At 35.4% G+C, this 27434-nt stretch overlaps 1 protein-coding gene across 11 annotated transcripts in view; it reads right to left on the bottom strand.

Annotated features, from left to right (window-relative positions):
- Positions 1 to 27434, bottom strand: part of CSNK1G3 (casein kinase 1 gamma 3) — a 70913-nt gene that overhangs the window by 21885 nt on the left and 21594 nt on the right. For 6 of the 11 annotated variants that reach the window (XM_055790833.1, XM_055790836.1, XM_055790831.1 and 3 more), the window contains exons 3-7: positions 24643 to 25009; positions 20755 to 20795; positions 13606 to 13675; positions 2196 to 2344; positions 680 to 914 (exon numbers count right to left, since the gene is read on the bottom strand). In XM_055790833.1, coding sequence (XP_055646808.1) covers positions 680 to 914; positions 2196 to 2344; positions 13606 to 13675; positions 20755 to 20795; positions 24643 to 24820 — 673 coding nt within the window. In that variant the 5' untranslated portion in view covers positions 24821 to 25009. Of the gene's footprint in view, positions 1 to 679; positions 915 to 2195; positions 2345 to 13605; positions 13676 to 20754; positions 20796 to 24642; positions 25010 to 27434 lie in introns of those variants that run through there. The other 5 variants (XM_055790837.1, XM_055790838.1, XM_055790830.1 and 2 more) reach the window with 4 other exon arrangements.

Below are 27434 nucleotides of genomic sequence, written 5' to 3'. Positions count from 1 at the left end.
TTTACACTAATTCAAAGGTGTCAAACCTGCTTGCACTAGAAAGCCTCTATATAACTGGAACAAAAATTGCTTTGGGTGCTCACACAACTTGTTCCAGCTATATTTATTTATTCATTCATTAGCTTACCACTCTATATATATCCTGTCACTTAACTCATATTTACACCACCAGCGTAACCTTTAACTACTCTGATAAAGCCTCATTAACCGTAGAAGCATTATAAAAAAAGAAACCTGCATAAAATATAAGCTACTTTTACTCCATTATATGGTGCATTTCAAGACAATAAAAAAAAGAATGTCAAGATAGCACTGAAAACCTATGTTTTGCAATCTATTCACTCAATATGTGTATCTACCTCCCAGCCACCTCACCATGTTACACTCCCAATGTGAAGATGTTACAATACAAAAAGATACACCTTATCTGTCTTTTATGAGTGTCTAACACAAATAACATAATTATTCACTGAGACATAATCATGATGACTAGAGACTCAAGAGAATTTATTCCCATAAACAGTATTTCCATAAGGACAAACTATAATTTTGCATAGTACAAAAAACTTGCAGTTCTTCATGACTACAGACTGAGAAAAATTACAGCTTGAAAACAAGAGTATTTCTGACAAATGACAGCTGTTGAATTCTTGTCTCTGCACTTAAAAAGCACACGTACCTTTTCCTAAATGTGTATTTATACTCATGTATCTAGCTGTTCCTGTAAGGCTCTTGTGTTCTCGATAAACTATGTGCTGCTTAGTTTCTGGATCTATATACTCCTTTGCCAAACCAAAATCTATAATATGAATAATTTGCTGGGTTTGGTTTCCAGGTCGTCCTATTAAGAAGTTCTCAGGTTTTACATCTCTGTATATCAAGTTCTTTGAATGGACATATTCCATACGAGAAATCTTTAATAAAAGAAAAAACAACAGAAAGTTTAGTTTAAGCTTCAGGTTGCCATATTAAATTGTGGTAGATGCTAAATATCTTACATTGACTTTATATTTAGATTTAGGAAATCACCCCTCTTATGACCTTAACATCAAAGGGCTATTGCTCTTAACAAGTATCTCCCCGTTAAAAGTCAATGAAAACTGTATGCATCCTCTAAGCAGATACACTGCATGGTGTATTGAAACGCATCCTGGACATTAGACATGTATTAGTATACAACAAAAGTTATTTAGGAGCATCTTGCACCAAGTATGTTTTGTGCGCATTAAAACTATAACCAGAAATTATGTCTTCAAGCAGTGATCAGCAAAGCTCCATGTATATCTAGTAAGTATTAAAGGTATAAATGAGAGAAGCACTGAAAAATCATCACTATGCATATAACCTCCACTCAAGCTGGATCACTTCATCAAAATTTATACATTCAGAAAGACACAGCAAGTATTTAAATAAAGATGACCTTTGGATCTATAATGATTTGAGTGTTCTTTTTAAGTTAACTTTCTCATTTTGGCTGTAAATAAGATGAATATGCCTATATATCTATAGTTGCAGGCCTGTTAAATAATTACAGCCGTGTTTCAAACAGTTTCCTTTCTTCACATGTAAAAATATCACTACTTAAGGGAAGCGGAGGTTCAGTATCATTAGTATTTCATAATGACTAAACTAAACCACTGTATCAAGGTAAGCATCCAAAGCCTTATTGGTCTTTCTCTTTCCACTTCCACCCACTCTCAGCTGGCAATCAAATCAGGAAACCTTCAGAAGAAGGAAAAATCCTTCACTGAATAGTTCTGTGCTATTTTAGTATTTCTGGAAGGGTTTGGGGGATTTTTTTGTTTGCTTACTCTCTTTCAAAAAATGCACAGAAAGAATATTTATGCTCTTTAGGAGCCCCATTGTCCAGCTGCTTTCATGGATTAAATTAATTTTATTTCATTAAGATTTTATTTTTAATTACATCAAACTAGAATTATTTCAGGTTGTGATTATGAGAACTCATAAGACACAATGAAGCTATATTCATGCAATGATTCTTGAAAAACTGGAAGAAAATGGAAGTGACATAAGACAGTCTTCCTGCTAAAACAGTATCACAGGCTCTTTAGAAGTCACCAACACCAATTTAAAACATGGGAAGCACAAATCTCTTAAGTAAAATAAGTATTTAATCAATTAGAAGTGACCTATTTATTCTAACGAACACTCAAATTAATATCTATTCTACTTACCAACTGTATGGCTATCATAAGAACGGTTTTAAGAGAAAACATCCTACCACACAAGTCAAATAAATCTTCCAGACTAGGTCCAAGCAGTTCTATCACCATAGCATTGTATTTGCCACATGGGCCAAAATAGTAAACCTGAGGAATTCCATCTGTAAAATGAAGATAAAAGTAATAATGGGTTAAATGAAATTGGGTAGGAATTTTATTAGTATGTTCATTAATCTTAAGTTGATCTAAAGTTAAAAATGTATTTCTCACAAAAACTACATATGAAAAGACAACAGGACTACTGATGGTACTAAAAGTTTCATTAAATATTTGATGCATATTACCCGCTTGACTTATGAAAGATTTAAAGCTTTTTATAAAAAATGAAAATGAGAACTTATCTGTTCAGTTTTGTAAAAGTAAATTGAAACAGTATTTTAAAGTTATGAAGAGGGGTTTAAATAAGCTTCTTTCTAAAAATACTTTAAAAGTTTTAAGTTAACACTATGACAAGCCTATATTCAGGAATAAAACCACCTTATTATCTATAGAAATCATTCAAAAATCCAAAGAGATTAATGAATCCTCAAGTTCTATGAGACATTAACTCTTGACTTTACAGCTTTATATAAACACCTGCCTTCAGAAGCCAGGCAAACCAGAAATCTTAAAATATCAATACTGGAAGTAATTTTTACTCTTGCCTATTTGTACACATGCACTGTGTGATTATTTAAGTAATAGCAACTTCATATCAATGCCTCTATTGATCTTGCACTTCTTCATATGCACAGGACCGCTTCCTCATTCAGCAGAAAAAATTCTGTTCACTTAAGGAGGCTAGTTATTCTGGAATATTTTTTTTTGCTTTTAGTATGTATCCTTTTTTTCTTACTTACTCCAAGTACTCAACACTAAAAACAGTTTTCCTTTCATGCAAGCTTTTTTGATGGTGTCAATTTTTACAATACTTTACTACACAGAAATACAGCATCTATTTTCAGAATATCCTAACGAAACACCATATTTCACCTTCCTTCTCTGTAGAACAAATTTAAGTTTAAAAATGAAAACTTCCCTAACTCAGTGGTTTTTGAGGTACATCAAGTCTCAAGTTTTTTATACTTTACTACAGTGTTACCTACACTCGGAGCACAGATTTGTAACTGTATTCACTGTGGTTCTGGGCGGGGAAAAAAACAACCACACACATAAAACCCCCACAAACAAACAAGAAAAAACTTACTGTTTTAGCAAAACTAAACACAAATGAATTCAGCACTTTTAAAACCATTTTCACTAATCTCTTTCCCTACAAGTGAGAGTAACCTAACTCCTAAAAATCTAGCTCAACTGTTCAACTTTCTGAAGACTAGAGCTATATTTTTTAAATACATATAATCATGCCCATATTTATACTAATATACTTAACATGCATAATCATAGCTATTTCAGAAAGACTTCACAAGAGCATCACATTGCTACTAATCAAGGAGCACAGATCACACCACACTACAAAAGAACATGGTACAAGATAGTGTTTTTAATTTTAAAAAGATATCCCTAATTATCAGATAATGGTTCAGAAAAAATTTGTACACATAAGGATATCATAACTCTAGAATTCAAGTTTTTGCCTCCACTTTTTGGTATAGTGGAATTGCATAGGGAAATGTGGATGGTACCTTCAGCAGCAAATTAAGCTGTCCAACAGACATATAGAAATATAAGTCCAAAAAAAAGCCCAAGAAAAACACACACCACCTGGACAGATAAAAAAAGCAATGAGGACTTGGAAGAAAGAGCACCCCTTGTAATGGCCTGAGACATATTCTAAGAATCTCTGTTGTTATATTTGCACATTTAGACATTAACTCCAAAATATTGCAAGACAATTTAGTCACCTCTGCTACCACTGCATCTGCTCTGTCTCTCTTTATAGCATTTTAAAATAGCAAATGCACTTCAGAAATACAGAAGCCAGAAGACACTTGGGCTTTGTCCAGATTTACAGAAGTCATTTGCATCACTACATGCTAGCAAAGAGGAAACATCTGTAGAAAGGAATTTGTGACACTGGCAGCTCTGCCAACAAATCTGACTATTTCAGAAGTGCATTTACAGAAGATGTCAAAAAAAAAACTTCAACATTTTATTCTACCACATCAGCTCCTGATAAGTATACATTCAGGGCAGGGATTTAGCATTTCAAATGTGATCTATTTTATTTTATGTGGCAAGAATAATGCTTATTCTACCTACAACACTTGATTTTCTGATTAGACAAAAACTGCAGAATACCACAAAATTGCGTCCAACATGTTGTTACTAACTTCTGCAACGCAGATATGAAGCATTACATCTAGAACTCCCAATGTTTATTAAATCATTTCATATTAACAGTTCTACTAGAAGTACTGGGGGTTTGGGTTTTTTAATCAAAATAGTATTACTGCTTTTGCTTAAAAAAAATAACCTAAGATCATTCTGCTATTTGCATTATTTCTTCATGTGTCTATACCGCCACAAGAAAAGTCAGAAAGTAATGTTACTGAGGAGAATTTGATGTTTCTTCCCCACAAGAGATACAAATTTAAGCTCTTTTATAAATCTTTAAGAAAAACTGGTTAACTTTGTTTTTCTAAGAAACTTTCACTTCTAGGAAATGAAGAATTCACCCTGTTGTTGACAAGATATTCCAATACTTATTAACAATTGAGTGTGTATTTTATTTCCATTTTGAAATTAGTCTGGCTTCAGCCACTGAAGCCCTTTGGTGTAAGAATATAAAAAGGAAGTACCAGGCACTTCTAAGACACATCCCAGTCTTCTGTGGAATTAAAGAAGTCAGTGTGATTAGGTAACTTGTTCAATAATTACTTTGATTACTATTCAACCCTTCCTATTATCTTGACAGATCTTCTGCCCCGTTCTCAAAAATGCTTTTTAAAAGTACACCCTGCCAAATTATGGGCAGAATTCAATGCCTGTCACACTAATGTCACTATAAAGTAACCTCCTGTTCTTCCACTAATGAAGAAACTTACCTGAGGCCAAAAAAATACCACACATTCCCAGTAAATTACTTCGACAACAAAACATCAAATTCCTTTCTAGTTTTACAATTCTGATTACGGCATCTTTATTTTCAGATACAACTCATATTTGCTTATCCCTAGATATTTGTACTTTTTTACAAGTGTAACACTAATTTGAATGGACACACTTTATTAAAGCCATCTAAAATGCCCCATTAGAATTGTAAATCCATTTTAATCCAAAATGATTTTCAATCCCGTTTTACTCATAAAAAAAAGTCTTAACTTGGAAATTCACTGCTTGGATTCCCGTTTCCTTTTCCAGAAAACTTAGTTTTCATTAGCCACCTAAAACATGATGCTGCTATACACCAGTGGTCTCCAAACCAGAGTGCACACACCCAAAAAACATGCAAGACTATCCACTTGGGTGCTGGTGAAAAAAATATTGAGTACTTAGTCTTTATTTTTATCTGTAAGTAAGAAATTGAGCTTTGCTAATATTAAATTATGGCTTGACAACAGAGCCTTCACTCAGTCAGATAGATGGCTGTGCCACATAACGGTACACACGGGAGATCTTGGCAAAAGAATAGGAACACAGAAGACTACCACAGTACTCATTCATTCACTCACTTCTGGCTTACTGCAGTACACAGGTGCCCAGTTAAGTGGATTTATGAATTATACTGTCTAGTTTTCACTAAACTACCTCACTAAACAGACAAGTGGCTTCAAATGATTCCTACAAAAACCACGCATTGAAGGTAATGCTACTAATGTTGAAGGTAATGCTACTAATGTTAGCACAAGCAAACAAGAAAACAGTATAGTTGACACTCCTACTCCTTGTTTGAGCTGATTTTCAAGAAGAATTTATTGAAAAGCTAACTACAGAAGACGACCATGTTTTATCAGATCAAGAAAACTACATTAAGTATTCAGTATGTATTACCGAGTCATGATAAAAAATTGTGCATTATCAAAATATCAAATAAGGAGAACATACCCTCCAGTTAGTAATTTTTTTCCGTAACAGTACACGTTGCAATCCCTGCAATATTTTACTATTAGTTAGCCATGCTTATACTTTGCTTTATATTCAGAGACTAGAAAAGGAAACAAGTATTGTTTTGTTTTCTCCTGTTCCCAGCTTCTTAGCACTGAGTGATGAGTTATTGAATAGTACCATCTCTGTCACCTGTCAACACTGGTTTATCACTCAAATACTTTAGTCCATCATGTTCAGGTACATGATGTCCAGAAAGTTTTTAAAGCTGACAGGTCCCACTTCCTCTAGAACAATGATGAGATAAAAGCATTAGAAGAAGGGAAACATCATAAAAAGTTACATCTATCAAACATCTTTAAAACAAAGAAAAAGTAGAAAATATTTCTCATTCATGACCATTATCTACTCTGGTTGCTATCTTTTTCAAGAACTTTGGCATCAAACTTGATTTAAGCCTGAGTCTACTTGCATTTGCAGCAATTATTTAATGCAATATCCATAACTAGCATGAACACAGATCCATATCTTAACGCAAAAATTCCAGCTACTTGCTTTAACATAGATACTACACAGCAGCCTCATTTATTGCACATGTATGTCCTCATTCAGAAAAAAATGAACTTGATGAACGACCAGAGACTGTCAAAGAAATATGTAACACGGGTCAACAGCAATGCCACTTACACTTAACCTTATGTTCCCAATCTACCACTGACTTAATTTTTAACCATATCTTGGCAAAATACCTCTATAAAATACAGCCTAAATTTGTAAAGTTAAGCAAGTAAGCAGTTTTCTAGTGCTTCTCAGTTTCTTATAATAGCCACTTTCTTTCAGAGTTTCCTCTAAGCCAGTCAAGAAACACACATACTGATGTCATCTGTGTTATATCTTATTCCTTAGATTGTCTTTTAAATCAGATCCATAAATGTCAGTAAAATACACAAGACTGTGCCTGCAGAACAAGTTGTTCTGTATTCAGCTTCCTATATCCCACTGCCTTTTATTAGTTTTATTTTTCACATGTGGCAATTCATTGGACACAAGCAAAATCCCCTAAACTGAGTAGATCAAAGACTTGGAGTTAACAGCCACATTCCAATGCACATTCATACTGGTACTCTGTCAAGGATACAGTTCAACAACCTGCCACAAATGCAAGTATTCCCTAATAAAGACTACAGAATTTGGCCTGAATCCTCTGAAAGTAAGCAATTACAAAATCCAGGATATTGCCATTTGTGGTTTTTGACCTGAACCAAAAGCAGCACACACAAAACCAAAGTGGTGTACACAAGACCATACAATCTCCGGAAATGCAGCCATGCTCTGTAAAACTAAACTTGGAGCAAGGCTCTGTAAATGTGACTTAAGCACTGCTAAAATGCTGTGCTGTAGGCATGCACCACAACACTTGGACTACATTTCTTACTTAAAAATATGAGTGTTTGCAAATATAACAGTAGTATAACAGTAAGATTTTTTCATTAAAAAGTAGCTAATAAAACATCTTTTACTAAAATGGAATTAGACATGTATTTTTATTGTAAGCCTTATTAAATCAAACATCCATTTATCTAACATTCACAATGTTCTGTGAACCATACCATCAAGCCTCCTTTCACAATTACAGCTATCTCTTGTACTTTATACAGTAAACACTAATTTCAGAAATCTGTGTGTGATGTCACATTCCAAAATCAATACCATTTTTTGTATGCTGCCAGGCTTCTTCTTAGGAACATTAAGATGCGCCCTTGTAAGTCACATTTAAATTTATGCTGCTGCCATTCTTAGCAGATCACCCGCCCTGGAATAAGTGCAGGAGAAGTTACTTTAAAAATAAATTGAGAAAGTTTTGTACATTTCCTCAAGCCAAATGCTAGAAAGGACTGGCATAAAACAAGAAAAACTGACAGCAACATTTGTTATAGTTTTAGTTGGACTACATTTAAAAAAATAAAGTTGTAATTAACATCATTGTTCATTCACTTAGATATAAATATTTGTGTAATCACATCAATAACTGAACAGTTCAACGTTCCTGTTAAGTGTATCAGCAGCAATGGAACTCAGAACTAATTCACTTTTTTCCCCAAACAACTCACAACAAAACCATAGCAGTCATCAATCAGCACACAGGTTAAGAGGTATCTGTTCATATGCACTGTTTAGTCAAGAGATTCATTATTTGATTCAGTTGAACTACTTTTAACAATAAATTTTTAAGCAGGGTCAATTTTCTAAGTCCACCTGCCCTGTACTTTTATTAATTAACAGAGATTAAAAACCACTTCAACTGTTTGGTTATTATGTAGGAGAACAAACAGTCAAAGCAGAACAAAAGTATGACAGCATTACTAAAAAAATGAAAAAACTAATTTAAAAGGATCAGTTTTCAGTTTAAGAGCAAATTCTCAACTATCTACCTAAGAACGTAGCTCAAAGCAACATTTTATGTAACATTACTAAGAGAAATTTTGCACTTTGCACTTACACTGAATGACTGTTAGCAAGGTATAAAGGTATATGGACAGGTTATGAAGTGAGATAACTCAGACACACACACACACACGAACTCATAAGATATAATTTACATATGTAAAACTAAGACTATCCCAAACTGAGTTACTTGCTAACTCCGTAGTTAACAGCTAGGTATTCTGTATTCTACTTTCATTGTTACTAATTTTTAGGAACACAATGCCCTTGTTTTAGAAATGAATTTATATTCTAAAATCTGAAGCTCCAGTAAACTATTACTGCTTCCAATAATGGGAGCATTTAATTAATATGTTTGCATCTTTTCAAACTCATTCAAACCCTAGTAACTTCCATAATGTTTATCCTATAATAACAGCAAATACAAGATGCCAAACCCAAAATATTTTTAAAAACAGAGAACAGGGTACATTATTTTACCATTTCTATAAGAGCCATGAACAAAAATGATCACTTGTCACAATCTAGCTACAATTTACTTCTACCACTTCAACCAACTGATATGGTAGAATGTCAGTCTAGTAAAGAAATTACAATCTACCAATTAAGAAAGGAATTAAGAGATCATAATAAAGCAATGATATTTTTTTCCTGGGAAGAATTATAGCAAAGTACAAATGCTGATATGCTGTGATGAAACACAGTGGAAGGCAGGGTGGCTATGGCCTAGAGATGATCTCAGTAGCACATTAAATCCCATTGCCTTCTCCCAAATAAAAGTAGTATTTTTAGCAGTTCACAGTGAAAGATTTTTTTAAAAAAAAATCACCTATCACAATCTGAAATACAATTGATAGCCTCCCTTTCAGTACCAATATCTGCCTTATGCACTCTATATCCTCAGTAGAGTTGTGTAAAAAAAAAACTTGAAAAGGTGTTATTGAACATTCAAATCTCACACACACAGACACTGAAGCTGGTCTGAACTGAAATTAGATGAGGAACCACATTTTCATTACTATAAATATTTTTGTCTTTACCTGCAGGGAAAGGCACTGAACACTGAAGTACTGAACTTCATTCTTGGCCTTCAGCCCATCAAACACCTTTTCAACACAGAAAACAAGGAAAAAAAAAAACTATCAATGTCTACCCTACCATTCAACATTAAACTATGTATAGTGTACCTTATAACAAAGAAGCATTCAATCTCACGCCTAAGGCACTCTGCACCAAAAAACAATAATCAGAAATTCAGAGTATTTCAAACTGACTTTGTTACATTCCCAAACCAACACACAAACATCAATCTGGAAAATGCTGACATGCTTGAAATGCTAAAATAAATATTCTACTGAACTTGATTACCAGAATGGTAAGCAGACTCCACTCATCTACAACAGCAGTTGATAACCATACACAAATGCTTAGCACTTCCCCAGTTTCAGCCTCAACGTTATATTCAGACTTCTTACACTAACAAAGTTTACTAGCTAATATGTCAAAAGAGATCTGGTAAGGTTTCTGTATCTTCCAAAACCACATTATGCCAGCACCGCAATCTTCAACCACTAACCCAACAGTAACTTCTTCATTACCACTGCCCAAGCAGTAGGAACCTGTTGTGTCTAAGGTAGGCACTCACGACCTCAAAAAAAAAAAAAAAAAAAAAAAAAGATTTTTAGATAGCATTGTAGAGCACATTTACTGTATGACTGTTACTATCAAACCTGCAAAAGATTCTCATGTACAGAATGCAATACTTAGCACCTATTTCCCACTGGCTATAACCTTTTAAAATATACCTTTTTCCATAGTACACAAGTATCTTACACATATACTGACCAACAGTCACCCTGTTAAGAAAACTGTTTGCCAGTTTTAAAAATAAAAGCGTTAGCTAGAGTTCAGCCAACAGAACAGAAGTTACCAGAGTTAAGAAAAATAAGATACTGTTAACAGTACTGAACATCTGCCTTCTCTGAAACGTTAATACAGCAGTTTCAGAGGTAGGAAAATCCACAGATTAACAGAACTTATTTCTCTTTCAAAAATGACCTCAAATGAAAAACTAAAATCTAACCATGGATAATCCTGGTTGCTATATGCAGGTACTATAGTAAGTCTGTACTTAGTAAAACAGCAGTATTGCAGACACAAGCGCTACTGAAGTAGCCTAAGCAGCAGGAGCCACCTGCCATTCTTTTGTTCCACTTGTCAGATAAATACAAAACGGTCCTCATTCACCTGTAAAGACTCCCAGCCATTATGATTAATGAAGCACAGATTTATTAAGAGATATTAAAAAAAAATCAGACAGCAGAGTTGAATAGTTTTTACATTCTTCAACACGTAACAATACATAACTTCTTTCATAATCTGCACAAACTCCTTACTGCAAAAGGGAACTGAACCATACTGAAAGTACCTGTCAAAGAAATAAAGCATTTTAACCATTTTCACCAATAACCTTTTTAATTGCAAAAATCCCACATTAAAAAAATTCTCAGCTTTACTTCTCAATACTCAGATTGAGCTAGAAGTTACCGATTTCTTCCCCCTGTCTCAGTCCCTCCTAGTAGGAAAGCACACTAAATTCAGGTGCAGTTAAATTACAGGCCACAGTATACGAAATACATCTACAGTTCATCTTCTTACCATGAAAAGAAAGATTGACAGTGTAAGAGATTACTACAAAAATTCAATAAAAAGTACAAAACTGATTTCTATTCATTCCAAAAGTCTCAGTGTAATTTCAGGTAAGAATTCAGCTATAGTTGTATTTCTAGTACTGCACTGATGGTAATTTATCAGGTTGTGCTACCATTCATACTTTGACATTAAGAAAACACACCTTTAACTAAAATTTTATTAGAATTAAAGATACTTTAAATTCCATCTGTAGGTTGCTCATTCATTTGAAATTTCTGCACTCTGACTAAATGATCTCAAACTTCATGAGAAGAGCATGCTCAAAGTTACTGAATGACTAAATTATGGCAGAAAAGAGACAATAATTTTAATAAAAATTGATGTTGGTACATAAACCTTAAGTGAAAGCTAAATAATGATGTGACCAAAATAAGCTACTTTAGAACTGTTTTTAATAAGTTCTAGATCCATTCCCCCATATAATTAAAAATGTTTCAAAAAGACCCAAAAAGTACATAAAATGCTTCCTGTTTAAGAACGATGTTTCACATTTTTTTCCTGACAAACACCTACAAGCTACTACACATTCACAAGCATGTTCTGTAAAAAGCACATTTGAGAATAAAGTTACAGATTATAAGCCTCCTTCGCGAGCAGATTCTCTCTAAAGGAATACAGTTTTGAAATGTTAATGCTTTTTCATGCACGTCAAAAGTACTTTTTATTAAACACAAAGAAGGAATATTCCCAGTTCACAAGTGCTATGTATAAAAATGGAGATCTATCATATTTCATGTCTATTTTTATCTTGTTCTTTCAGGGAACAGAGCTATAAAAGATCCCGCAAATTTTTTTTTCACTTATGCATGTCTTCTATCTTCATGGCATTCAAGGTACAGAACTGCAAGACTTGTCACAGAAATTAATAATAATTAAAAAAAAAATTAAGTCACAAGGTCATTAGAAAAGGAGGAAGGGATACTATAAGAATAAGCAAGTAGACAAATAACGGGTGGAGATAAGGGAATACCAAGACAACAAAATTTCAAAATGCTGCTCCTTCCAGCAAGGCTACTAAGATGCTCTGTTAAAAGGTAGCATGAAGTCAGATAATCTGTTGCCCAGTAACATTTTCTTTACTTATTTTCCAGAAGATATTTCTGGAAAATAACATAATTTACTTCCAGAACAATTCATTCACATGTTAATGACTCTCCTTTCTCCCCATGCCACCCCCAAATAAACTGGGATTCTAAAGGTGCTACAGGTATTTTATCCTTTAAACTTCAGGTTATTTCACACTAAGATTGAGTCTGTAGCACAAACTGGAATTAGTAGTTCTTATGAAAAACAGATGTTTTATTTATAGGAAATAATGGCTCTGCTTACGAAATTGAGAAAGAAAGGAGTACTACTCCCTTTTCACCAGTTGTTTCTGAAACCATTTTTAGTACTCAGTTGCTGTTACTACGCATGTATGCATCCATACATGAGGAGAACAAGTAAAAAAAATGGAAATACTCACTACATGACCTATGAAGAACTATTATAGGAATTAAAGGAACATTTTCAAGAAAACAGTATCCTACGTTGTTTTCTAGTTTAAACAGCTTCACATCTTGCTAACTGACCATATAGTTCTGCGAAAGGCACAAACATGTGAGAAGTATTGCTCACCTATAAAAGCAAATAATGGTAACAACTGGATCACTGAGAGGACCATCATAAGAGTACTTATGGGTGTGTGGGCAGAAAGGGGAGAGAAATGAGAAATTCAAATCTCAATCTGTATTTAAACTTTTTTTAAAAAATATTTAAAAGGCTTGAAATTATTAAGAAGCAATATATACTGTATCAATGGGAGAAGAGTAAAACTGAGGCTGAAGTTATTTAAATATCATAGCAACTTTAAATAAAAATGTGTGATTAGCAGACTACCAGTTTGGTCATTTGTAGTGTTTATTCAAAAAGAACGCACTGAGAATAGTCTAAGGCTGCTTAGTGTAAGGTATACCCATATGCACACAAAATCTGTGATGCTTAAAAGACTTATTTATAAGTCTTAGGATTTCATAGACACAGTTTAAAGAGTAAAACAAAAAAGCCTTACAATACTAGGAAAATTTATACATTAATCCAGTGATTCATGGGGCTTTTTTCTGCTTTAAGTAACTAGGGGCACTTTACTAAGTAGATTTATACCCCTAAATCAGAAAGCTTTCATCAAAAATTCATCCTTGATAATATCACAGTCAAAATGCATGACGCTGCTTTTTACCTCCAGATCCTAGCTGCTTGTAGAATCTGTATTCCAAATGTAGCTGTGGTGCTCTCGACTTCATTGGCTCCTGATTTAAAAACAAAAACAACATTTAAAACAAAGCCTCTCTGCCAAAGCCTAAAGACCAATATGCTTACCTACTACCCACCAAACGAGCCCTACTGCTTCCAAGCCATGTGGTAATTTTGAATGTTTCTTCCAAAATGACTGGTACTTAAGAAACTAAGAAACCTAAACCTCATTCAGGTGAGACTAGTGCATACAGGGACACTGAGATCTTTTATTGCTCTACAGAACTGGGGTCCAACATGCAAACCCAATCACAGACTCACAATGGAATAGCTAAAAAATAATCTGTCTCTCCAAAGCATATGGGTGATGTGTCTGGCAGCTCTCTAAAGGTAACATTGATATGCATGCAGCTTAAAGGATTGAAAAGACTCTCCACGAACTTACTATACATGATAGATACGTCTTTATAAAAAAAAATTATCCTAGGATCTTTACAAAAAAACCCCAACCAAATCCTTCCACACAAGAATAGCTTAGCAACACCATTCTAAGCTACAAACATGGAATGAAAAAAAAAGAGCACCAGAGTAAGTTTGTAGTTTAAATCTTTCTTTTCCCGATATATTTTATTAGGTTAATGAAATCTTAGTTCCGTGTTCTACGTATTAGCGTGGCAAGGTCTCAATGAATAAAGTGACATGAGATCCAAGCACTGGAACACACAAGTTGCCTAAATTAAAACCCTAACTTCCTTGATTATTTCCCTTTGCAAATTAAAGCTACTTTATTGTAACATTCTTAAACAATTTCCTAGAGCATCTTTTAGAAGATATGCCTGGTTTCTTGTGATATGCAACACCTTCCAGTGCATCAGTGAGAATCTGGACATTAGCTGGGTATTATTCCTACACAGACTGCACCTACTAGAATTACAGCATGCAACTAAGATTGTTAATACACTTAGCAGTAACTGATACTGCCGGATGTCAATTTTCAAGAAAAGTTTAGGCAAGGCACTCATCTCTTTCCTGACACCATCTTCTCCAGAAGCTAATGGCTTGTTAGCCTGTGTTATTTCCCAGCAGCATAGCTAGGCCATAGAAACTGTAAGCCAATATTCAATCATGAGAAACTTAGTCCTCTTCCTCAACGCACCTCCCTCCAACACTCAGATGTTTCAAATTGCTGCTGCTGCTACAGCCAAAGTCTCTGTCATGGTACATTTTATGCACTTGATTCTGCCAGGATACCAGAAGTTGAGGCCAAATACCAAAGGAGGGCCAATGTAACAGTTTCTACAAAGAAAACCCCAGAATTTGATACATACCTCCTATGCTTCTGAGCATTCATTGTAGCTGAACACTGGAATTTTTCACAAAGCAGTGAGCAAGAACTTTCTAAACAAAAGAGGTATTGATCCTTCAAACCTAACTACTAAGCAAGACTAACCAGGCCACCAAAAGGTCCTACTTAAATTTCGTATGTTCTCATAAACTGTATTTCCAAGTATTAAAGACTGATACTGCTTAACAAAACACTTCACTGCAAATGTGGGCCTAAGCAAATCAGTGCAACTATCAACCTCCAGTACTCAGCTTTCAGAGGCATAAGTAAATCCATCATGAAGCCTGTTACTGAACCTTTTACAAAACCACAGAAATTAGCTACTAGTTTGCCTGTAGTATTATAAATGTCTGTTATGAAATATACCACTTTCTACATAGTCTCTAAATAAAGCTTGTAATTCTGCCTGCTAAGAGTCCGTAAAACTCTGTATGTCTTCTGAATGTGCTAAGGCAAGACACTGGCTTATGGGCAGTTTGATTCTGTTCAGTCATACCGTTTGTCTTAACTGACATTAATAACAATCACCCCTGAATGTTCTAAGATGCTCCCTTAGTAAAAATGAAAAACAGCTTTTATGTATTGACTGAAATATATAAATTGACCAAAAAAATTGTCCCAGGGAAAAGAAACAGCTTCCAATTTTTGACATACGCATCTACAGTTTTTCAAATGAATGCTGCTTGTTCCAGTCGTCAGCAGGAAACTCTTCTGGTAAGTCTCCAGACAACAAATTTATAACAGTCAAATAAGTCTACTTGAAAACCACACACAGGCAAAGTCTGAAGTTAAACCCTGCCTAGCAGAGAGACAATTAAATACTTCTACTCCCTCCAGTAGTGTTGAAAAAAGTGTGGTAATATGTATTTATAGCCCATTTATTGGCTGACAGTCTTCTGGAATTGCCTTATTTTGTGAGAAGGCTTAGGTATCTTACCAATTGTTCAGTAACTCCAAACATACAAAGGTAATACAACCTTCTGTTCCACAGAACTTGTGAAAGGGCAAGCACAATATGCTCTTCATGTACTATCTGTCATGTTCCCACACAACCCACTTTGCAGTATGCAGTGAACTACTGATAAATGAGAAAAGATAGATAAGGATGAATCAAGACAAAGGTATGATAAATGTAATCTTCCACCACAATGTAAGAGTGAACAACATACCACTGTAACTATATGTACATTAATAAGTCTAAAAAGCGTATTCAACAATAAAAAAGGAAACTTCAAATCATGGTTCTTGCTATTTTCATTAATATTTTAGTACCTTTCAGCATCTAAAAATAAGTCTGGCAACACATAACTTAAATCATCATGTCAATCCCAGAGGACTTTGAAGTCAATCTCTTAAAAAAGAAATTACTTTGTTTACTTTAAACTCAGGTCTTCACTGAAGCATCCTGAGAATACTGTTCCAGGATTTCTGCAATGTTCTAAGAATGACTTTCACTGCACTACTTATATATTCAAGTCTAATTATTTCAAAGTTTCAATATTAAAACCTAGATACTCTGCAGAAGAGCATTTCTGTCTTTATGAGGATGGCAGGCAGACCCTGCAGTCCAAGGAACTAATGTGCAGTTACTAAGCACCAGTTACCCGACCAACAGAAAAGAGCTCCTTAGCTCAGAGAGGTTCCCTGAACCAAGTTTCTTCTCTCCTTTCTTATTTTGTGGGATGCTTACACATTCAAACAAAAGGATAACAACACCCAAAACGTGACATCTGTTTCAAGTTCATAATGTATTTTTGCAATTCTTTTTATGCCAAATACATGGAATAAACTACTACACAATTTCCAAGATGTACCACTTCCCTTTTAAAAGGTTTTGAGAAAAGTTTACTTAGACTAACCATAAGGTCAGAAGTGATATTAACCCAAAGCACTATTTTTACATTCAGCTATTGCCTGCTTTTCATGTTTAACTCCTACTCAGTGTACCTTCTGTCTCTGCTTCATATTTTCTTAGGTAACAGCAAACAAAAGGTATTTTCAGCAAAAAGCTCTTTAAGAGATAAGGATCTTGTTACAGGAAAAGATCAGTCTACTAGCATTTACTACAGCTGTCTAAAGAGGTTCTGAAATGGGATCACTCTAGACTGTAATAAAAAAACCCTTCCAGACGCAATCTTCTTTATACACACACCCCACTTAAAATTTTAAGTATTCAGCTGTTAAGATTTTAATCATTACTCAATGAATTAAAGATTACAGATTAAAAGTAGTAGTGACTACCTCATAACTTGCTATCTTTCACACAAAAACAAAAAGAAAAATTTACTTATTTCCAGAAGCAGCTCAACCAGAAGTTTCTTTAGTTGGTATCTGGTTAGTGGTTAAGCATCCTGCAGATTTTAAGATTGAGATTGAGATAAATTCAGGCAATGGAGAAGTTTGTCAAAGCAAAAGGGAAGAAGAATGAAGGAGAAAGTACAGCTGAATAGGGAAGTCTAAGTAGTAAAAGTAGTAAATAATAAATGAAGAGGTGAGCCATTCATGTATACCAAATGGTTATTGCTGAAGAACTACCTCATCACAAGAAATCAATCCATATACTAATAGACCAGCGGAAATATACAAATACTACTAGACAGTGCACAACTGCTGAAACCCAGTTCTTAAAGATCCTCATTCCAGTTCTTAGAAAAAAAGTCTCATCTAACCTTTCAAATTTGGGTATGTGCCCCATCAGAACAGGTCATAATGAAAGAAGCCAGATCAAGAGTAATATCCTGGAATTGTGGCTGCTTTACCAGAACAAACATGCATTCACATATATACGTTATACATTAAAATGCATACATTGTATGACCCTCATGCCTCACATAGAATAACTGTTTAAAACATTTCCTTATATAAGTCAGTCCTGAAGTTGCCATAAGCATCGTAAACAGGAACATACTTGTATAGTTTTGTCCATGAGGGAAATAAACTTTTCATTGTGTTGAATTAGTAAGTCAAAACAGTAGCTGTAAAAACCATTTACTTTTAGCATCAGAAGTACTCTTGCAAGCTGCTGTATAAACGCAGCCATTATAATTCATGCTCTCAAGAGAAACCCACACAACCTTCCTGCACTACACTATACAGTTACCATTTATATATAAAACATCTGGCATAGGAGATGTTTTGCTGCTCCTAACAAAACAATACATCAACAACAAATGCTACCACAAGGAATACAAATACAATTTTAGGATACTTCTGGAGAGATATTACCCCAACCCTACCTACCAAGGGTAACTGCTCGAACTAGAATAATTACATAATTAAAGTAACACAATTCAGGAGGGCTAAACCTGAACAACAACAGGTGCAAAACAGAGAGGAAGTTATGAGTGCTTCATTTAGGATAACAAAGACTGAACATAGGCCTAATCACTGCTCTCAAAGCACAAAAGGAGTAAGTGCCAGAGACAGAAAAAAAACATTAGGCTTACATTTTAAAAGGGAAAGGAGACCAAGCACAACCTAACTAACTGTTAGAATGAAGTCCTGACACTGTCTGTAATAGAAGAAAAAACAGAAAAAAAGCAGAATTCAACTGAGTCCCCCAATTTGACACAGCTGCTTTTAACAAACCAAACATTGTGACCCAAGTTCAAAAGAGCTGAATGAGATTACAAAAAAAAAAAAAAAAAGAGAACTATGTTCAAAGAATCCACTAGTTTTACCTGCTAATGAATGTGTTTTTACCTTACAGTGATGATGCAAGCTCCAGTGTTGACTTTCACTGATTCCTTACATCTGTAGTTTATTGCAAAGACACTATAGCTTCTCATACCACTGAAGTAAGAGGACAACTTGACAAGTTTAGTACATATCCAGAGTTCTGTAAGCACTAGTAAATTACAGACGTACTGCTCTACACTGGTTCTTTAGTGACTTCAAAGGAGGTTAATAACAGTACTTCAAGCTTTTTGCACAGCTACAAATGAACAGCTGTAAAATTGAGTATTTGGAAACAAGTCAAAGTTGCCACTTAACAGTACCTTTGAAAGTTGAAATGGGCTGAAATAATACACGAGTTTATTAATAAAAACTGTTTTACCAAAACCCACTAATCAGGTTAAAGAGTTCTACTCTACACCGAGTGACTAATGCTCAAAAACATCATCTTGCAAACTATTTCTGAATGTGCAGGTATCAAATGATTAATAAAACTGAATGTATTCTTAGTAGTTTGACTTTAAGACAATTAGAACAGATGACTCATTAATGGTTATTTGATGTTACAAGTTTTTTTGTATGTCCCGCTAAGCGCTCCTCCTGTTTAGAAAAGGAATTTCCCAAAGGAAGCACTCACAAGAAATAAACTCAGGAAAACTATAGGAAAGGTAATTCCGGCCAGGGTAGATCATGACCAACAACCCACTAACCTATTGACCACTGACTCAAGAAACACACACACCAGACTCCAAAAGTGGAGGCTGCGCACGCGGACTGCATTCACACAGTGAGCAGGAGGCACCTGACAAATAGGAAACCAAGGACCAAGGAATGGAAAGTTGTGTCACTTGTAACCAACGAAGGCTGACGACTTTGCTTGTTGAAAAGTATAGATAGCGTAAAGTTTTGGCAATCAGGGAGCTAGGCATGGGCGGGTTACCACCTTGCTCCCTACTTTGCACAAACCAGATTAAAAGAATAGGAATACTGAAACTTGGTGCAGGAACCAGCACTGCACACCAGGTAACAAACCCTCCTACAGTACAACAGCGCTTTATAGCAAACAGCCAGTAAGTAGAAGAACTCAGACTATTTTCAAGTATTATCAGAGATACAGAGTAAATCCAAGGTATTTTAAAGCAAAATTATATCGGGCATAACACACAATAACCACCAGAATTGCATTTGATGCTGCTCCTTCAAATCCTAAGTTAGATATTTTTACATCTGTGGCCATTGAAGTAAATATTTTTCTGAACAAATAGTCACACAAATAATTTTCAAGAGTATATTATATACATTTGTGATTTTTTTAAGATTACCCATCTAAAGCCATGTATTTCTGTTTCGATAGCTTACCTTTCACTTCATCGAAATAGAAATTGACCATACTATGCTGTGAGAAATATTCTGTCCTACTGCAGCAACAAGTTAATGGGAGTCCTAAAATTTCTTCAAGGACAAGTAAAACACTGAACTTAATCATGAAATTCTTTAGCAGTAACAGTCATTTACCAAGAAGGTAAAAGTATCCAGAAACAAAACATCAAGTATACGGTGCTGTTCTGAGGTCATTGTTCTGCTTTTTCTGAGTCTTCAGTATTAATAAAATATCCACATTTACCATGTGTGCAAATGAAGGAAACATTTTTCATATCATTGCAAATAAAACGTCTACCAAAACAGATGTGCAAATACCAACAACTACGAATGAAAAACAGTTTGAGGCAAAAATAAGGGTGTTAAAATACAGGCAGGCTGCAGAATTTCTGGAGCTCCTCTGTAGTTATCTGTAGTCAGATTCACATTAAGTTTGGTGTTCCTCTACTTGTTGCACAAAAAAGGAATCTACTAAAGACAACTGCCACATATATCCCTAAAGCAGCCAATAATCACCATCGACAAACACAGACTTAGCCTTGATAATAGTGCAGGAATTAACGCTGCTTTTATTCAGTATGTCCAAAGTATATTATTACATCTATTACTAACTGCCTTCATCTACTCAGTTCAAAACATACATAGCTTAAGGATTTTAATTAAGGAAACCAAACCATTATATAAGAAAAGAAAATTTTGATTAGTTTCTCATCCCAAATCCTTAAAGTAACTTACCAGCTTAATTGCCACATATTCATTTGTGTATAAATTTTTTCCTTGAAAAAAAGAACAAAAACAACAATGTAAGACATTGGCTTTCCTGTTCAAGTAAAATGCCATTTAAACATCAAGGAAGTCTTGAAATGTTTTTGATCTAAGGTGCTAGGTCTTCTGGTAGCAACTTGAAAAAATGTGGCTTTATTAGTCCGATACCATACTCAAACAGAACTTTGTTCTTAAATAGTATAAGAAGTGGCAGTTTCACTGAGAGTTTCAGCTATTTCATCCAAGTTTGCAGCATTTCTATACACTAGAAAAGCTTCAAAATTGGTAAATTACTGTAAAGTGCAATGGGTCATTCTACATTTTCATTTTTATTGCTGAAAACTATGAAAACTATTTAAAATTTAATTTAAGATTATCATATGTTTTGGAATACCAGACACTAGTTAGAGTTAGAATTAACTAGGACTAAGGGGGGGGGGGGGGGGGGGGGGGGGCAGGCAGGGTGTGTCTCAATTCTCTACATTCTAAGCTTAAAGTTACAACAAACAGGAGAAGAGCATTACTGAGTTAAAATACTTATACCATTTAGAAAATGCATATGCTGCTTTAGAAGTGATTCTGTAACTGGATAAGCATATTTCAACAAGTGTTACTTCAAATAGTATGCAATGATTAAAGGTAGACAAGCTTTATGAAAAAATAAAATTACGTAAATATTAAAATTATGTAAAATTAAAAAAATAGCAGGTAACAGAAAAGTAAATTCTGACACTTCATTTTGCTACAGTCTTTAAAAGAGTGTAGTGTGTATTATTTATAATCACAATTCCACTTCTATCTCTGTAGTATTACTCAGGTCTGGATTTCCCATGTTTAGCTCAGTTTTATTAAAGAAATCAAGCGGGGAAAAGACATGGACCAGGACAAAAGGTTTCCTGTGAAGACAATCACATTTGTAGTCAAAAACTACGATCTCAGGTCCTTATTTTTAAAAATAAAGTACTCTTGCAAAGCTGAAAAAAAGATGTATTACAAATCACATGTCTGGTAAGGGATCAGCTTTACAAGAAACAAGTTGCCTGAAGGCTGTATAATAATAAACACAGAATCACTATGGGCAGCAGGCCCTACTCTGACCACCAAAAGAATGGATAATTCCAAGACCTATCCAGGGACTAGAGTGGAAATCCAGGCATCTTAAACATTTCTTATGAGTATTTGAGTTACATTTTTTACAAAAAAATCACACCATATGAAGTGTCTTTGTGTTCCTGTATGCTATTACAGTCTAGAAGGTATTAAAAGAAACTCTTGCAAAGGCCCTGCACTTTCAGCCTATTCTAACAAATCTAGTTACAGTTAAGTGACTGGATGTTGTGTCCCAGTAGCCAAACATAGTAAGGACAGGCTTATCACTCTGAAGAAACATCAGAAGGGACATTTTAACCTTCAATGTGGTGAGTCATGACAACTGTCTCTTAGAATATGGAAGACAGCAGATCTGACATCGCTGTTGATCTCTCTCTAAACACAGAACAGGTATTGTATAAGGCATCACATGCAGCAGCAACAGACTTTCGTTTACTATCCCATCAGTTTATCTTAATTCAGAAAAGCCTTAAGATTAACAGCTAAATATTCAGAAGAGTTTAGTCCTTTGCAAGTTCATGGTTGCACATCAGAGACATTCATTTGCTAGATACGGCCAATTTACCATTTGATCCCCAAACCACTACAGAAGTCTGGCTCTTCCTTTTTTCTTAGCAGGAAGACTACAATGGCTACTGATTTGTAACTGAATTTTTATCTCCTGAAGCACAGCTTCATAGCTCTTTAAAAACTTTATTCCTCCTTTAAGTCTAAGATTTTTTAAGACACATGCTCAAAATATATTCCCATTTGCAGAAGTACATAAAAAAAAATAAGTGCTTGTGTACATCTTCATAGGAAGGATACCCACTTGAAGTTACTTGCTGCTGTAGTAGCATAATGCAAAAGTAACTAATCTATATCAGATTCTGTAATACTAGTCTTAATCCCTGCTTTCAGTAACTTACATTTAAAACATCTTACTCCACAAGTAACAATAAATAAGGATTTGAAATATCTACTATTTGTGGAAAACAAAAGCTTGCAGTTGTCCGGGTGGCTGCTGCAGGGTACTAAGCTACACTACCATCTTCCTCCTATTTCTGTTACTTGTTTGCCCTACTTCATTTCAGTACTACCAGAGTCAGTCTTAACTACTTGCATTCTGTATTTAGAATGAAATAGATGATATCACTCTCTATCTGCTGCAAGCAAATGAGTTAATCTGATACTGATCTGAAATAGATAACCAACTCTGTAGGCCATGACTAGTCCAAGATAACAGACAGGAAAAAAGTTAACTTTATTAGTTTGCAATTGCCTTCAGTAATAAACGTGACGTTAATTATACTAGTCTGATATCTTTCATGGAGAGGTTTAAAAGAAATCATCATTCAAAGTCAGTTTAGAAAAGTTTAAGAAAAGCTTTAGACAGAGTTTCAGCCTGATTTGTGAACTGCTGAGGTACATATATAACACTGTAAAGGTCAAAATATATCAATCTTTTTTAACTATCAACAGGAATTAACCAGAGTACCTCTTATTGAGACACTTAACTTCAGTATCCTCAGTCAGAGCTCCAGCAATGTTACCTTTCATCCCTCTACAATATTAATGTACTAAGCTTGTTTACATTCTGACTCAGACTCGATTATGCCCCTAGAAAGCACTGCATTAAAAACATGTTATATAAATGTCTATATAGTCACATTTATAACATGCATTACAACATTGTGTACAAGCACTATATTAAAAACATTGTCTGAAGGACAGTAGTTCTACCAGAGGTCAACAGAATCACAGAATCACAACAGATCAACAGAAACACAGGACCTACACAGCCCACCCTTCTCTCAAACACCCCACTTGCAAATCCATCTATTTTTAAAGAAAAGCATTAACTTAAGCGTTCCACGAATATTGGAGTAAGGTCTTGCCATTAAGTGTCAAGTTACATTTGTTAACACACAGAGGAATCACAGACCTTGAAAACCCTGGCTAATGCTGTCATCATGGAAATTTAAGAGCGCAAAATTAAATATATACTTTTCCAAAAGCACATACCCATCATTTTAGCATCTACTCTAATAAACAGTAACATTTCAAGCTTTGCTGCCCACATTCAAATGCTTCAAAATTCCACAGTCATTCTTAACCTGTCCCTTCTTCACCATTTGATTTTTCAACCATCTGTTCAGCAGGGAACTGACTGAATTACCCATCTCCCAGATTCTCCCTACAGACAGATAGATCCTCGCTGTCCCTGTCCAACAGCAGCTCACTGTTTAGCCTCATTATACTGCTGATGATGAAAAGGAAATGAAGGAATCAAAAAGGTCACTGCTATTAAAACCACTGAAGTGCCTGCTACACGGTCTCAAAGAAACCTCCAAGACCACAGCACTATAAGACAGACCTGTAAGTAGGAGAATGTGTTTCACATACACTTTGCCCCAAGAACATCTGAATGAACTGCTTCAGGAAACCAGCAAAGGTAGCATAATACAATAACCATGAAGTAATTTCCAGCATCTTCAAAGAGACAACTGAATTTAGGACAGCACTGCATACAGTTATGGAACATTTTTAGTCCCAGAAAGTCTCCTGCTGCAGAGATTCTTAGCATGTGATAGAGCTTGTGCTGGCTGGGGTCACACCACAGAAGACATGCAAGACAAATTTAACTTATCCGAAGCTTGGAAGTACTTTGAACAGCTGTCTGATGTGTTCATGTAGTCATTTTTATGGCTAGACTGCACACAATAGCGTTGGGTAATGCAAACTGAAATAAAGGAACAAGGATCTTACCTAAATGTAGCTCTCCAAAATTACCACATCCAATTTTTTTGCCAACTCTGAAGTTAGGGCCAACCATTAACACTCCAGAATTTGATGAACCAGTTCCACATGGATTATGGCCTGACCTCCCACCAGGCCGTGCCATTCTTTCATCTGGCTTGTCCTTGTCTTTCTTCTTATTGTCCATATCAATTTTATGGTACTTCACTTTGATTTCTTCCTCTTTTTAAGTCAGTATAAGCAAACTCCAACAGGACAACGTGACAACGAAAACATCACCAGTGAAGTGCCCAGCTGGTTGCTGTCAATAAGCAGTCAATAGCAACATGTTCATTCCATTCGTGAAGCCTTGGTAGTATCTGTAGTAAAAATACATCTCCAGCATACATCAGCAATATTTACTAGCATTTAAAAAATTCTGTTAATGAACAACAAATTCAGTACAGTAAAATTCTTATACAAAATTACTTCTCCCTTCAATTAGTCATACAATTAAGCTACAATTAATTATAATTGCTTTAGACACCCTCTATGAAAAGCAATACTGTGAAGTTAGAAGTCTCTGATACCAGCACAAATGGCAAAAGATGCTGGAGTGACTGAAAAGACCTAAAAAAACCCTCAAAGCTTAATGCAGCAGATATTTAGAAAAAGCAAAACCTATAAAGCTACTTCCCAAGTAGGCAAACACACTTAAGATGGACATTTAGGTATACTCACTGCATCTTATGCCAGCTCTGCAAAAGAAAGCATTTTGTTTTGGGGGTCCCCCCCCCCAGTACTATCTGATGATCCAAGGAAATGCTCAAGCTGCACGCTTAATAAAGTCATGGATATTCAAACTTAAAACAAATCCATTATTTTTTCTGAATTCTAATTTTAAATGTACAATTTATAAACTCATGACAAAGACACATCCATTTTCAGTACCTCCTAAAGTCTGAAAATAAAATATATTTATTCTCCCCTGCCTCACTGAATTATGTCATAAATTTGCTTCCCCACTTACCCCTATCCACCATTCAGCACCAATGCCTAGACACCAATTCCAACATGAATTTCAGCAAAAACATGTGAGCTTACTACTGTAACAAAAAATCCCAAGAAATTGTTTATTTTTATCTTGCCCATAACAATAGTGGATGTTGTTTTCTATTTGACAACTGCGGTTTAAAAACCCAAAATTCAGAAGATAGTTGGCTACAACATAGGCAAAAATTCAGGGTGACTTAAATACCTGTTCAAAATTGGTTTGCTGTATTTCCTTCAACATGGGGAATACAGTGCAGTAAACGAGCACATCCTCTGACAAAAAAAAAAAAAGCATTTCATGTACTGGAGCCTTGTCCTGGTTTCAGCTGGGACACAATTAATTTTCTTCTTCACAGCCAGTGCAGAGCTGCTCTGGATTTGCTGTGAGAACAATGTTGACAGAACACTGATGTTTTTAGTTGTTGTTAGGTTAAGTCAAGGACTTTTCAGTTTCTCAGGCCTTGTCATGGAAAAGGCACAAGAAATTGTGAGGGGACAAAGCCAGGACAGCTGAGACAAACTAACCAAGTATGTATTCCATACCATGGGACTCATGCTCACTGCACAAACTGGAAGGGGTTAGCTGACAGCCTCTCAGGCACTGGCTGGGCATCAGTCAGCAGGTAGTAAGCAACTCCACTGTGCATCACTTGTTTCCTCCCTTTGCTTTGGATTTCATTCCTCTACCCTTCTCTCACCTTTTCATTATAAGAGTTATCACTGTTATCTTATTATTGTTGTTCCATTTTTATTTTATTTCAATTAGTAAATTGCTCTTATCTCAACCCTTTAGTTTTACATTCCTTTCCAATTCTCCTTGCCATTCCTCTGCTTAACAGGGCAATGAGCAAGCAGCTGTGTGGCACTTAATTACCACCCAGGGCTAAAGCACAACAGTCCTTTTTGGTGCTCACAGGGACATGAAGGGTTGAGATAATGACAGGTTCAACTAGGGTGTGTTAGAATAAAATTGTTGTCAGTGTTCATTGGACTGGATTAATTATCACTGGCCACAATGCTGATTTCTCTGCTCTTAAAGTTGCTGTCCATGGTCTCAGGGTTGAATTATTTAACTGCAGCATGTGTTCCCTATGGTGCTGTTTGTTCTCCTTGGGACCTGGGCTAACGTTATCATAGTGTTGTACTATATAGTACTGGTTTATGATTTGAAAACTCACTGGTCATACAACTAACCTGTCTGCATACTCAGTGTTGTTGTCGCCCCTGTGCATCAGGTGGTATAAGTGAGTAGAACTAATCCATGCTACATCCACTTAGTACTACTTGCCATCCTGGTGGGGAATCCTACGACCAGGATTAGGAGTCCTGCCTCCTGCCAGGTGGAGGACAGGGATAACCAGGTTTACTGAACTGTGTGGATCTGATGGCCTGGCACATCAGACCCACAGGAATATAAAGCTCTACTAAATACTGGTACAGTGTACTCTAATGCCATCAAGCTATGAAGGGGCAGAACTCATTAACGTTTCCACAGTGACAGGGGGATTGCAACAGCTAACTGTATTGGAGGCCAAAATAAACTTGACTGGGAATGAGTGGCAAAAACATCCCATTGTGACTGGCCCAGAAGCTCCACATATCCTTGTCACAGACTCTTAGCAGAAGGTATTTCAAGGATCCAAAATAGTGTCAACAGTGGGCTTTTGTTATAGCTGCCCTGGAAACAGAGACAACTAAGCAGCCGTCTACTTTGTCCAGACTTTCAGAAGACCCTTTTGCGGTGGGGTTACAGAAAAGTGGAAGATTTT

This window comes from Falco peregrinus, chromosome Z (genome assembly GCF_023634155.1).
Source record: "Falco peregrinus isolate bFalPer1 chromosome Z, bFalPer1.pri, whole genome shotgun sequence".
NCBI lineage: Eukaryota > Metazoa > Chordata > Aves > Falconiformes > Falconidae > Falco > Falco peregrinus.
This window is presented reverse-complemented; position numbering and strand designations above follow the sequence as displayed.